The following is a 14851-nucleotide window of genomic DNA, read 5'->3' as shown; positions in this document are numbered from 1 at the left end:
TTAGATACTTTCATTTCTGTTTTTATCTCCATTATGAAAACAATGTACAAAATTTACAATATACAAGTATAGAATTATAATGTAAACTGTACACAAACTTGTTCATCAAAACAATTAGCACACATATTAAGGATATAAATCTGGATGGTTTGTTTCATTTAAGTTCATTATTATTTCCTGGATGTAAGGCATGTTTGATGTGTGTTATGAAAAATCTAGACAAGCAGGTAGAAAAACACTAAAAAAATTTATCCCAGTATTTGTTGGAAAGTTGGAGAGGGTGTTAACACCTGAGGGAATCTTTTTAGGAGTTTATGCCTTAATTACAGGTACATTCATCTTCACTTGACTTAAAAATGTGTAGTTCAGGTTCCTACCCTTAAGACTTCTGTCTCTCATAGATTCACTCCTGCTCAATAAATAATATTATGCATATAAATACTCAAAAATATGCTCATCTTTCCATGCAATATTCAAGTTAAAAAAAATGTCTTCACAAAACAATACAAATAGACAATGTAAACAGCTTTGACATTGTTGTTTTTCAATAACAAAGCATTAGCATAAAAGTTATAGATGTGTAGACTTCCAACTAACACTCAGGAATGAAAAATAATTCTAAAAATAAAGCTAAATATGGATTGGAAAGGTAAATGATATATAGCATTACATCTCAATTTTAACATTTGGTTCAGACATAAAAAGGTTCTTGAATGGATTTCTGAACTTTTGTAATTTTACCTTTAACTTTTAAAGCAGATCAAAGAAACTGTAAAATAGAATTGCAATGACCAAATTTGTATTCCAGACACAAAAGAAATGTTTAATCTAGTAGTGTTGAGTCTTAAAATGTTATAAAAAATCGAAAAAACAATCATTGGTTACTGTTTTCTGCATGGCCAAGCTTATCTTTAGCATTAAGAACAAAACATCATCAAATTCAATCATTCAAATTCAAAACATCATCAAATGACAAAAATGCTAGCTACAACTAAGGTGGAATTAGCTTTTACATACCAACCAATGTATCCTATCCACTAGAATTCGGAACAAAGGATACATTAATCATATACTTAACATGATAGTGGTTGGACTAAATGAGCAAAAAAGATGATTCAGTACAAAGAAATGTTTACAATGAAAATATCCAGGTAAACTCTTAAATATCAAAATTATAAAACATTAACAAACAAATATGATCAGGTCATTTGGAAGAAGAAATAATTCTGTATAAATAGCACTCTTTTGTAATAAGAACTTGGTATATAAATCTTTATAACAAGAAAAATTCCAAGATTTCTGCTCTTAAGTCCATCTATAAGTTTGTTTTCATCGCTATATGTATGTATATCTCTATACTGTTGTTACTTATGGTTTATGAAAATAAAGATTATATTATCAACTTGTCACTCAAAAGGAGCAAAAAAAAGAATAGCAAAATTCATCAAAAGTCAACTTTGCATGAGAGAGCTGGAACCTTTTTTTATTTACAGGACATCTTAGAAAGTCAGTATGAAGGCAGATTACTAAGCTATGGTAACAACTTTGCTGCCATTCATTCTACAATAAGTTTCTTCATAAAGAATTGTAAACGTTACCAAGGATGTAATAACAATTTATAGGTCAGATGTAGAAGAGTTAAATTTGCTAAAAGTAACATAAAAAACAACAAAGTTGTACAAAACAAGCATGTGTCCATAGTACATGGATGCCCAACCCTCAATATTATTTCTATGTTCAGCCGAGCATGAAATTGGGGTCAAAACTCTAATTTGGCATAAAAATTAGAAAGTTCATATCAGAAGGAGTGTACTAAGTTTTAACTTGATTGGACTCAAACTTCATGAAAAACTACCTCTACTAAAAACTTTAACCTGAAGCAGGACAGATGGAAGAACGGACGATTGAACAGACCAAAAAAACATAATGCCCCTAAGCGGGGGATAAAAACTCAATATTGTGCAACATGAACTCCATATAAAAACAGGTTAAATCAGGTGCATTAGAATATGTAGGCAGTTCCTCTTCTACTCCTGGCAGGAACCCATCCTATTGGAAATGACATGTATAAAATGCTGACGACAAGTTGTATTTATTGAATCAATTGAATTGAAAAAGGATGACAAGATTGTGGCTACAACAGATTGAACATCTACATATATCTATAGTACAGATCTTTTAGTTTTTATTAAAAAGCAACCATTTATGAAATTCTGATAATGGCTGTTCCAGAAAATACAATGTCCCCCCACCGAGAAGCCAACTTAAAAAAAATTATGTGGGTGGTTGTATTTGAAATACCGAAATTTAAAGAGAATGTTGTGTTAATTCTAATTGGATTTTTGTGGGTGGTGGGGGTTACGTGCAGTTCCTGGGTGGGAGAGGGACTAATTATTTTTTGGAACAGCCCTAATATAAACCTTGCATATTTTGTTTATATAAAAATCTATGAATATCTATGAGGGTGAGAAAATATCCTTAACTCTATCTTTAAATTTATAAAGTGTAATTCTAAAAATTATTCATTAAACTTTCAAAATCACCCTGGGTTTTCAACCTCGACCTATATATCTATCATTATTCATTTTTCAACCTTGACCTTAAATATATATCATTATTCATCTTTCAGATAAATTATAAAAATTCCCTTAAAACTGCAAGCTTGCTAGCTATATAGTACAAAGCAATTTTTCTCATAGTTTACATCAACAAGGGGCATAACTCCAAATTTCTTTCTGATCACCATTGGATTAAAAAATCATCCCAACATCACCATACATATAAATTTAACCAACTATTGAGAACTTTAAATATGGCAGCATTCAAATAAAAAAATCCACATTTTTTCCTGCTTTCCAAAGGTGTAACATACATTAAAGTCTTAAATTGACTCTTGTTTTGAAATTATTGTGTCAAAAGGTGTATTTAAATTGATAATTTAAAATAAAATAACAAAATGTATTGAGAATACCGCAGTAAATAAGGCAAAAATTGCCTATGAAAAAGTTAATGGGTTACAAAATATTTCTAGAAGGTGAATATGCGAGTTGCATTTCCCCTTTAGAATATTTACTGATCTTGTTTTTATCTTTTTGTTAGGTACATTTCAGAATCCTCTGGTTTTATCCATGAATTGCAATACAATTTTTTTTATAACATAGTTTAAGATGCTATATGTGATAATTTTATAAAACACATTTTATATTTTCATACTTTTAAAAGGAAACAGGTGCTAATGTCAAATGTAAGAAAATCTAGAGAAAATCATTTCCTGCCAAATGTTCAATGACATATCTCCAATATCAATAACCTCCATATATTTATGCTTCTTTATTTGGTTATTTATATGCATGTACTATCAATTTTTAACAGTCTTTTAAAAAGCTTCAATGTTAGTTTGAAAAGAGCAGCAACCATCCTTAAAAGGAGGCCAATACCTTTTCACATCTGTTCATCACACGATTACCATACTGACATAAACATTTCTTTAAGGAAGATAGGTACAAAAAGAACACTTTTATTGATATCTGAAGCTGGTTTGTTACAATGTATATATGTTCTTCACATATTCATAAGCGAAAATTATGTCTACATTCAATTTTACTATATATATTCATACCCTGAACACACAATTACAAATAAAAACTGTATTCAACTTCAGCAATTATTGTTGTTGTACAATACACCCTCTTTCATTTCAATTCTGGAAACAGTTCACCATGTGTCAAATGGTTCATCATGTGTCACAAATGGTTCACATGTGTCACAAATGGTTCACCATGTGTCAAATGGTTCATCACGTGTCAAATGATTCACCATGTGTCAAATGGTTATTCGTTCAACGAAAAAAGACAGAAGAATCTTGACATTAAACTTAAAGTAGACCAAAAACAAATGATTAAAGTATCAGAATAACTCTTTATCTTTCAAAGTCAAATTATGAAGCATTTTAAATACAAAAACACAATTATTACTCAAATCAAACTTGTGTGTAAAGACCCTTGCAATTGACCTGATACGGGTACAAACAAAGTATGACGGTTCCAGAATGGACATGAATGGCAAGATAGTGTATACTATCATTCACTTGCATGCAAGCTTTACATATGTGCTATCTGTTACCTATTATTTATCAAACTCTACGACATATTGCCTGTTCTTTTCTAAAATATTGATCAATTTGTTCATTTGCATGCATATCTTTTTTAAAAATAGACCTACTGCTTTCAACAGCCATATAAATAATACGTACAAGTATACACAGAATACAAATTAAAATATATCACAATTTGAGGTCATTTAAATACTGCATTTTGTTGTGAAGAAACTCAGTGACTTCCCATGCTGAGACCTGGTAACTTTTCTCTACTTTCTTCCACATATCTTTTTCTATGGCAGCATCTTCCTGCAAAACAATACAAAAATAAATTAGCAAAAGTCTTCTGTGTCTTAATAATTAATATCCTTTTCCTATTTGAAACCAATCTAATTGATTTTTGGCACATCCAAATTTCACAGTAATGTTATTTCACAGCATTTTACTATTACACTGTTGCCCCAGTTATGTTTATTACTGTATATGTTTACTGATACCATTCTGTATGTGTCTTTCCCAAGTCAGGAGCCTGCAGTTCAGTGTTTGTCACTGGTTCATGTCAAACATAGTTGTTTTTTACAAACGAAAGTGAACCAATGCCTGGTGAGTCTGTAGTACGGTAGAGTCCATAAAGTGGATACCCGATAGTTGTTTTTTGTACACTGTTTTGTTATCTATTTTGCCTTTAGGTTTACCAAATGAATTTATTTTCTCATGTCTGGGCTTTTTGTAGCCAATCATACGGTATGGGTTTTCTCATTTTGAAGGCCGTTTGGCTGCTTATAATTGCTTACATCCACTTCGTTTGAACTTTGAAGGATTGGCAATCATACCACATCTCCATTTCTTTATATTAACTACATTGTAAAGTTTATTACTATAGGCATCCCTACTTTCTATTCAAAGAAAACAACACAAGGGATTACTGTAAATTAATGTGTTCATTTATTATTGCAATTTTTGAAGAATGGACAAAATTGCAAGACTTATTTTTGGGGTTTCAGGAAAAAAATCAGCATACTTATATATGTATCAGATATCTGAATGCGAGTTTTAAATATTGTCATAGTCACTCAGTCACATTAATTGCAAGAATAAAAACTTCGCAAAAACTTTTGAATTAACAGTATTGTATGCCCCTGTACTTTTCCTTTCCAATAGAAAGGATGACATAAAAGTTTGTCACATGACTTACCTCATCAACAGTTAGTGGTTCTGTTAAACTTAGGTTTGAGAGATCGATGGATAAAAATACAGGGTCAATATCTAGGACAGCTTGGTGAAGATGTCACATGACTTACCTCATCAACAATTAATGGTTCTGTTAAACTTAGATTTGAGAGATCAATGGATAAAAATACAAGGTCAATATCTAGGACAGCTTGGTGAAGATGTCACATGACTTACCTCATCAACAGTTAGTGGTTCTGTTAAACTTAGGTTTGAGAGATCAATGGATAAAAATACAGGGTCAATATCTAGGACAGCTTGGTGAAGATGTCACATGACTTACCTCATCAACAATTAATGGTTCTGTTAAACTTAGGTTTGAGAGATCAATGGATAAAAATACAAGGTCAATATCTAGGACAGCTTGGTGAAGATGTCACATGACTTACCTCATCAACAGTTAGTGGTTCTGTTAAACTTAGGTTAGAGAGATCAATGGATAAAAATACAGGGTCAATATCTAGGACAGCTTGGTGAAGATGTCACATGACTTACCTCATCAACAGTTAGTGGTTCTGTTAAACTTAGGTTTGAGAGATCAATGGATAAAAATACAGGGTCAATATCTAGGACAGCTTGGTGAAGATGTCACATGACTTACCTCATCAACAATTAATGGTTCTGTTAAACTTAGGTTTGAGAGATCAATGGATAAAAATACAAGGTCAATATCTAGGACAGCTTGGTGAAGATGTCACATGACTTACCTCATCAACAGTTAGTGGTTCTGTTAAACTTAGGTTAGAGAGATCAATGGATACAAATACAGGGTCAATATCTAGGACAGCTTAGTGAAGATGTCATATGACTTACCTCATCAACAATTAATGGTTCTGTTAAACTTAGGTTTGAGAGATCAATGGATAAAAATACAAGGTCAATATCTAGGACAGCTTGGTGAAGATGTCACATGACTTACCTCATCAACAGTTAGTGGTTCTGTTAAACTTAGGTTAGAGAGATCAATGGATAAAAATACAGGGTCAATATCTAGGACAGCTTGGTGAAGATCTTTTGCTACTGTCTCCAAAGCAGTTAGATGCTGATTATAATTCTCAAATATACTTGGCTGAAATACGAGAGAAGACAAATCAGCATGGGCAATATTAATCTTTATAACTACATGAAATACATTTCTATGATTACAAATTCACCAATTTATGTGTGCTTGCTTCCCAAACTGAAGGCATGCATCTTCATGTAAGGATTGAATTCTCTGTTTGTACTGTTATCTTGTTTTGGTGTTTATGTAATATTGTCATGCACAAAACATTCAGTCAAAGTTTTCTGCTTTGGTCTGGTTGTTGTCTCTTTGACGCATTCCCAATTTCCATCATATCAAACATCATTTTAAAACACAAGGTGGTTGTTATCTTCCAATCAAAATAATGGAATCCTTATGAATCATGTATGTAATTAAATATTAACAGAATAATTACCATAGCTATTGGTGAAGCATCTTTCTTCTTCTTACTTTTCTTATTGAATGAAGACTTCAATGGTTTTAATATTCTATGACAAACACCAGTTAATATCACTACATGTGACAATGTCTGAAAAAACAAACATAGTAATATTATAAGGATTGAACACGAATTACTGCATTGGGTGCGGTTGTAGGGCATATCTATTAACATTGAATGACAGTGTTAAGTTGGAAAGATAGCTTGAATAGTTATATGAAAATATTTGAATTAAAATTGTTGTAATACAGTAGACTCCGGCCAATCGGATACCCAAAATGTCAGCTAAAAATATCCGATTGTCCGATATATTCAATTAGCCGATGAACGTATATTCCTCCAAGTTTTTTTTCAAAATTGACAGACACAACCCTAAGATACCAATAGCTATTACAGCTGCTTTATTAATGGAAATTTGTTACTAATCTCATTGTTTTTTCAGGTACAAGTTCGGATAATTCGGTTGATTGAGTAACAGATCGATCAGTTGATTATAATGTATTTTGTTTATCTGTCAGTCTATTGATTATTAATTATGTGTTGATTATCTGAATAAAATATGTACCATTTAAATAATGTGACTTGTTGTTTTTGCGTGATTTGTTTCATTTGTGTGTTAGGGAAGGTAAAAGCTAAAAATAGCTATGAATTCTCGGAAGTAGGCCACAGGTAAATTCTATTAATAGCTATAAATTCATGCCGACTATAAACGTACTCGGATCTAATTTTCTAGTTTTTTATTGATGAAACCCATTTCCAATTTCAAGTAATACACCTATGTTTATGATTATAAAATTGGGCATCAAGATGAGTAAAATAAATTTTGCTTTTCTATCTTATCTGTCGTAGTTCAAAATAAAAGGCTGAATATTATGTAAATTAGGAAAATGGCGTACGTGTGTACAAGTTACATAATTCTATTTCACCTGGGACATGCTATTGACACACGATTCCTTGCTTTTACACGGGACTTCTATATATATTTTAATAAATTGTTGAGAAAGAGGTACATTTCATTCATATTTAATAAACATTGATGAACATCACGCACAGTTTATCATTTCTGTCGTGTCATTGTTTGTGAAGTAAATGATAACGATCACATTTGGATAAACACATAACAAACACATCTTGGGCAGAATATAATATCAAATTCATAAAATAAACAAGACAATAAGAAAAAATGTGTTTTATTTGACTGAAAGATCGTTTTTATTAATAAAATGAAACATTTCTGTACTGAAGTTTTCTTAAACTTCGTAATGGCGTAACTTCCGGCTTCATTTCCTGTCAAAAAAAATATGAAATTATTTCAAAATATTCGATTGTACATGGTTTTCACACATTTTCCATGAATATTCCTATCCAATTAGCCGATATATTCTAATAACCGATATTCGATTATCCGATGTATTTTGACTGAAATGTATAGGGAATGGTTCGGTGTTTTGAAATAATATTACAATAGCCGATATATTCGATTAACCGATATCCGATTAGGTGGAGTCTACTGTAGTAAGGCCAAATAAAAAAGTATGTGTGGTTCCAGTTACATCTAAAAAAAGGTTAGGGTAGGCAGGTAGGGATTGTTTTTTATTTTATGTTTTTTTTTTACATTGAGTCTATGGGAGCAACATTCTTACTTTAACAGTGCTTAAAGAAAAATGACAATAAAATCTTTAGGGTAGGCTATTTTTAAGCCGAAAAAGTAGGGACGGTAGGGTTACTGGAACCACACATATATTTTATTTGGCCTAAATGGAAAAGTTAAATTTAAGAAATAGAAGGTTAAAATGAAATTATTATAAAAAATATTATTAAACGTATTTTAAAATCATGTGATTTTTGGTAAATGCAAATGTACTAAAATTAAAATGTAAATAAAATTGAGAATGGAAATGGGGAATGTGCCAAAGAGACAACAACCCGACCATAGAAAAAACAACAGCAGAAGGTCACCAACAGGTCTTCAATGTAGCGAGAAATTCCTGCACCCGGAGGCGTCCTTCAACTGGCCCCTAAACAAATATATACTAGTTCAGTGATAATGAACGCCATACTAATTTCCAAATTGTACACAAGAAACTAAAATTAAAATAATACAAGACTAACAAAGGCCAGAGGCTCCTGACTTGGGACAGGCGCAAAAATGCGGCGGGGTTAAACATGTTTGTGAGATCTCAACCCTCCCCCTATACCTCTAGCCAATGTAGAAAAGTAAACGGTCTTTCAATTTTTTTTTTATTTGGCTTTTTTAATATTTTTTAATTCAAGTGTCACTGATGAGTCTTTTGTAAACAACACATGTACACATGTCTGGCATAAAGTTTTGATACTGGTATCTATGATGACTTCAGAAAGCATGATTTTTAATTGTCTGCTTGTTATCTTATCTCTTTTTAATTTGAATTTTCTTCTAACTAATGAGAATGTTGGTCTACCATTGATATCCAATACAAGTCCACTCTAATCAAACAATGTTGAAAACTTTTGTTACATACCTCCGCTAAAAATACTAGGTTTTCTAAAACTTTGGGATTTACACATTTGTTATCGTTTTCTGACTGGACTAAACTACATCTATGTTTGGATAATAAGCCTAAAAATATATACATAGACAATAAATTCAAATGGTACGGATATTTCATTCTTTTCTTTCACAATTATGCAACTAAAAATTATGAAAACAGATCTTGGGCCTATTTCATCTTTCCTGACAGGTACAAATAATATTTTCAGTGTAAAGACTATCAAACCATTTAAAGTGTACTAAATATGCTTGAATTTCAGAGCAACAAATGTGTACTTTGAGTTATAACATGATTCATCATTGTTACACGTATAGAAATATTATTTTGAAGCATTAAACATATATCCAGGCAGCATAGTTCATAAGTAATTATGGTTTTTTAAAGTAAAAACCTTGTTTATGATAAATCTGTACTTACCTGTCTGAAAAACATTTGCAATTACCCCTTGGTAACCCCTTGCAATCGCTAACTTTTAAATTATCTCCCTTTCACGATCTCCCGAATAGAAGATCACTTTACCTTCAGCGAAAATGGCTACAGCCTGATCGTATTTGGTTTAAAAGCAATCGTTATTATTATATTAGGTAAGAATAGACATCGAGTGAATTGGAAGCGATGGAAGACAAGTATAAGAACTGTGTAAAGTGTACCTCACGTATGAACGTGTTAGATACGCATGAGGAATGCTATTGACATCGTATTTGTCACAAGGCTTTCCCGTGCAATATTTGCCGGGAATGGGATGACGAGAAGCGATCGCTAGTTGATAAAATGTTGGAGAAAGCGAGGTCGAAGCTTTCTTTTTCTTCAAGTGCCGTTAACCCTTCTGTGCAGGAGGCAGGCAATAAACTTGAAACGGCAAAGCTGAGTGAATTGGCGTCGCCGGCAAAGCATGACAAACTATCAAAGGCATTTTGCCTTCAATTTCATCAAAATAAAAATTCTTATATATGTTTGCCAAAAAAAGACTTTGAAAAGAAACAAAAAAAAAATCATAATTCACCTTCTAATATGTTAGGAACACAGGATTTCAGTTTCTCTTCTTGTTCATCATCTTTGCTATCTGTAAACAAAAATGAAAGAAATTCATTACATTGCATAGGGAAATAGTTTATTCAACTCAATAACATAGTAAATGTTTCATATTTAGCAATGTTTAAAAGATTTGACTGTGGTTATTCCTGAAGTTTGCAACACATGAATTATCTCCCCCTAACTTACCACAGCCTTCCTCTTGAAGTTTGTACACATGAATTATCTCCCCCTAACTAACCAAAGCCTTCCTCCTGAAGTTTTTACACATGAATTATCTCCTCCTAACATACCAGAGCCTTCCTCCTGAAGTTTGTACACATGAATTATCTCCCCCCAACTTACCAAAGCCTTTCTCCTGAAGTTTATACACATGAATTATCTCCCCCTAACATACCAAAGCCTTCCTCCTGAAGTTTTTTCACATGAATTATCTCCCCCCCCCCCCAACTTACCAAAGCATTTCATCTGAAGTTTGTACACATGAATTATCTCCCCCTAACTTACCAAAACCTTCCTCCTGAAGTTTGTACACATGAATTATCTCCCCCTAACTTACCAAAGCCTTCCTCCTGAAGTTTGTACACATGAATTCTCTCCTCCTAACTTACCAAAGCCTTTCTCCTGAAGTTTGTACACATAAATTATCTCCCCCTAACTTACCAAAGCCTTCCTCCTAAAGTTTGTACACATGAATTATCTCCCCCTAACTAACCAAAGCCTTCCTCCTGAAGTTTTTACACATGAATTATCTCCTCCTAACATACCAGAGCCTTCCTCCTGAAGTTTGTACACATGAATTATCTCCCCCCCCCCCAACTTACCAAAGCCTTTCTCCTGAAGTTTGTACACATGAATTATCTCCCCCTAACATAGCAAAGCCTTCCTCCTGAAGTTTGTTCACATGAATTATCTCCCCCTAAATTACCAAAGCCTTCCTCCTGAAGTTTGTACACATGAATTATCTCCCCCTAACTTACCAAAGCCTTCCTCCTGAAGTTTGTTCACATGAATGATCTCATCTTAACTTACCAAAGCCTTCCTCCTGAAGTTAGTACACATGAATTATCTCCCCCTAACTTGCCAAAGCCTTCCCCCTGAAGTTTTTTTCACATGAATTATCTCCCCCCCCCCCCCCCCCCAAATTACCAAAGCCTTTCATCAGAAGTTTGTACACATGAATTATCTCCCCCTAACTTACCAAAACCTTCCTCCTGAAGTTTGTACACATGAATTATCTCCCCCTAACTTACCAAAGCCTTCTTCCTGAAGTTTGTACACATAAATTATCTCCCCTAACATACCAAAGCCTTCTTCCTGAAGTTTGTACACCTGAATTATCTCCTCCTAACTTACCAAAGCCTTCTTCCTGAAGTTTGAACACATGAATTATCTCCCCCTAACTTACCAAAGCTCCTGAAATTTGTATACATGAATTATCCCCCCCTAACTTACCAAAGCCTTCCTCCTTAAATTTGTACACATGAATTAACTCCCCCTAACTTACCAAAGCCTTTCTCCTGAAGTTTGTACACATAAATTATCTCCCCTAACTTACCAAATCCTTCCTCCTGAAGTTTATACACATAAACAACAGTGTCTACCATTTGTGTGAAGATTTGACTATGGTTATCACTTAAGTAACTGGATAATTTTGTTGGATAAGGTCCTTGTGTAGGATACTGAAATGAGAAAACACATTTGTTTAAGACATCAGATATAATATCTTTGTCAGTATTCTATAAATAGTTTTCTAGGACAATATGATTTATTGTTTATACTTAATGTGCGGCTGTAAATATACGCATTGAAGATACAAGTATTCAAATAAAAATAAATGGGGGTGATGACATTACTTGCATAAGGGACATAACTGACAAATTGTAAAAGTGACCAAATTTGTACTTGATCTGAGTTTTGTTGAAAGTATTGTGTAAAAGTTTCATATCATTTTGGTGAGGCAAACTTAAGTTCGTGAATAGAAAAGAAAAAAATTGGCAATTTTTCCATTTATAAAGATAACTCTTGAACTGTTAAAGTGACACCACAAAAATTCAAACTTGATCTGTATTTCGTGGTTATAAGCATTGTGTATGTAAATACTGGAAATAGAATTTATTAACACCTACCTTGTATGGTTTTGAAAAATCCTGAATATTTGTTAAATGATCCTTAAATTGTTTGATTAGATCTTCTAACACTTCGTTCATGGGTCTGACCTTTTCATGGTCGACCCCGTTTCTATTGTTTATATTTCCAACGGACTGCTGTCCTAATATTACACATGCACCAAGAATTCTTAAACTTAAATCACGAACTTGTATCCACGCTTTCTGTAAGATAAATATATAAACATTTGTTTTAGTTCACATTTCGCTCTAATATCAGAATTTTCTAACTGGACAATGAAGACATGTTAGTTTTCTCGTTTGAATTGTTTTACATTGTCTTGTCTGGGCCTTTCATAGCTGACTATGCGGTATGGGCCTTGCTCATTGTTGAAGGCCATACAGTGACCTATAGTTGTTAATGTCTGTGTCATTTTGGTCTCTTGTGGATAGTTGCCTCATTGGCAATCATACCACATCTTCTTTTTTATATGTTAGGACTGACAACAAATACAACAAATACAAGTTTTCAAGTCAAATTTTTATAAAGAAAAACACAAATTTTGAACATATACACACATGCGTATATCAGATCACTTTGGTGTATGCTTTGGTTCCCACTTGAACCTGATGCAGCAGTAAAATCTTCTGTTCCCATCTTTACCCGAAATTTTATTCTTCAGAACTATAAATATTCCAGTAAAATAAAAAGCCGTGTGTCAAATCTAAAACTTGCTATTAGAAATCAGAAATACACAAATAAGCAAACTTTTCCAAACATCTGTAGCATTTTGATATAAGGTGCTACATGAAAATTATCATGAACATCAGTTTATTTTAAAGGTCAAATACAATTGTCATGATGATCATCAGCCTCACTCAGGCCATTCATTAGGAGGCGGTACCCAGTACTTTTACCCTCCTATGCTATTGACAAGTACCGCCTAAATGTAGGAATTTTTATATAAGATATTCATAGAATAAATTGAAAAGTACCACCTAGAAACGTGGAAAGTACCAGTCAACATGAAAGATAATGAAACCCCTCAGGTATACATATTTTGGAATCATTGTGAAAATTACCTCCTCTTTGAATGAATACTCTTCTGCCTCTTTGATATTACACCTGAAAAAAATATTGATTATTATCTATTAGTTTTGGTTCCACAATTAAGCAATTATGTTCTGATTATCACCTTTTCAGCATACATTGTATCTATATATTTACTGAATTTTATTATAAAGCAAAAACAGCAAATAAGTACAGAAAGGATTCCTATTGCGTCAATCAACTTATTTAACATTCTCTAACAGTAGTGGCCTATTATCTATTGTTGAAAAATGTAAAATTGTTGAGCATGATCTGCTTTCTCTTGTAGGTGTAATACCACCAAATCATGGTACGTCACATCCGGTTGCATATGAAAGTAGGCCTAAAAAAATATTCCCTTGAATTTGACAGTTGTAAAAAATTTACCCTGCATTTCAATGCACTTAAATTTTTCTGAGTCGTAAATATGTATGTTGGGTGTCTGAAAGCATCATTCTTTTTTTATTTGATGGTCTTATAAAATATTTTGGAACGTTAAGATTACATAGTTACCAAAGCAGGTAACCAGTAAATAACAGTGTAAAAATTGGGTTGTCTACCCTCGGCGGTGGTTCCTTTCTTATATGCAATGAAATGTAGTGTGAAATTTTCACTGTATCACTGGAAAGGATTGATCTTTACACATGCAAAGTATTTCTTTGGTTGAAATAAAGGTAAATACTGTACGATTTTTTTAAAAGTGCCAATTTAACAAAGACTAATAGGGAAAAATCAATGGTGGTATTACACCTTGTAGAGCACTTGAGCTAAACTTTGATTTTTGCTGGGATAGCATTGCCCAATGTAAATTATTACAGAGCGATTTGTAGAGATTCGTTAAGTCTTTTTAAAGAGTTTCATTTTTATCCCCTGGATTCTGTAGGCCTCTTTTAGACTTGTGGGTCTTGATGCTCCCTTAATCTACTTTTTTTTTTTCCCCTTCTTACCCATTTATTTATTATCAAATTAAAATATCATTTTCATACTTACTTGACAGGACAGGCCCATGCTCTCATCAATGATAAATCCCTGTTGTCACACAGATCTTCATAGGGGGTCCTTTCTAGAAATATACATAATGTGCTGACGTCAGCATATAAACATTACCAAACAAAGATCAATTATTTATACAAGTGAAATATTTTCTATTTTGTGATTGCATGACTTTCATAGCTTTACTATAATGAATTAGCTCATTGTGGAAGACTGTATGGTAAGCTTTAGTTGTCACATATTTGTCATTTGACAATTTTACCTATTATGTCTATTTGTTTTATTCACACATTGTTGTCAATATAATG

General features: G+C 32.7%; 1 protein-coding gene across 1 annotated transcript in view; it reads right to left on the bottom strand.

Annotated features, from left to right (window-relative positions):
• LOC139527355 (N-alpha-acetyltransferase 25, NatB auxiliary subunit-like) overlaps positions 1–14851 on the bottom strand; it is a 42974-nt gene continuing 28123 nt past the window's right edge. Inside the window, exons 20-28 of the mRNA XM_071322744.1 lie at positions 14541–14613; positions 13544–13586; positions 12482–12685; positions 11911–12034; positions 10324–10383; positions 9291–9388; positions 6766–6879; positions 6246–6395; positions 1–4405 (exon numbers count right to left, since the gene is read on the bottom strand). Of these exons, the coding sequence (XP_071178845.1) occupies positions 4283–4405; positions 6246–6395; positions 6766–6879; positions 9291–9388; positions 10324–10383; positions 11911–12034; positions 12482–12685; positions 13544–13586; positions 14541–14613 (989 nt within the window). The 3' untranslated portion in view covers positions 1–4282. The remainder of the gene's footprint in view (positions 4406–6245; positions 6396–6765; positions 6880–9290; positions 9389–10323; positions 10384–11910; positions 12035–12481; positions 12686–13543; positions 13587–14540; positions 14614–14851) is intronic.

This window comes from Mytilus edulis, chromosome 6 (genome assembly GCF_963676685.1).
Source record: "Mytilus edulis chromosome 6, xbMytEdul2.2, whole genome shotgun sequence".
Lineage (NCBI taxonomy): Eukaryota > Metazoa > Mollusca > Bivalvia > Mytilida > Mytilidae > Mytilus > Mytilus edulis.
The sequence above is the reverse complement of the archived record's forward strand: the minus strand, read 5'-3'. Positions and strand labels throughout refer to the sequence as shown.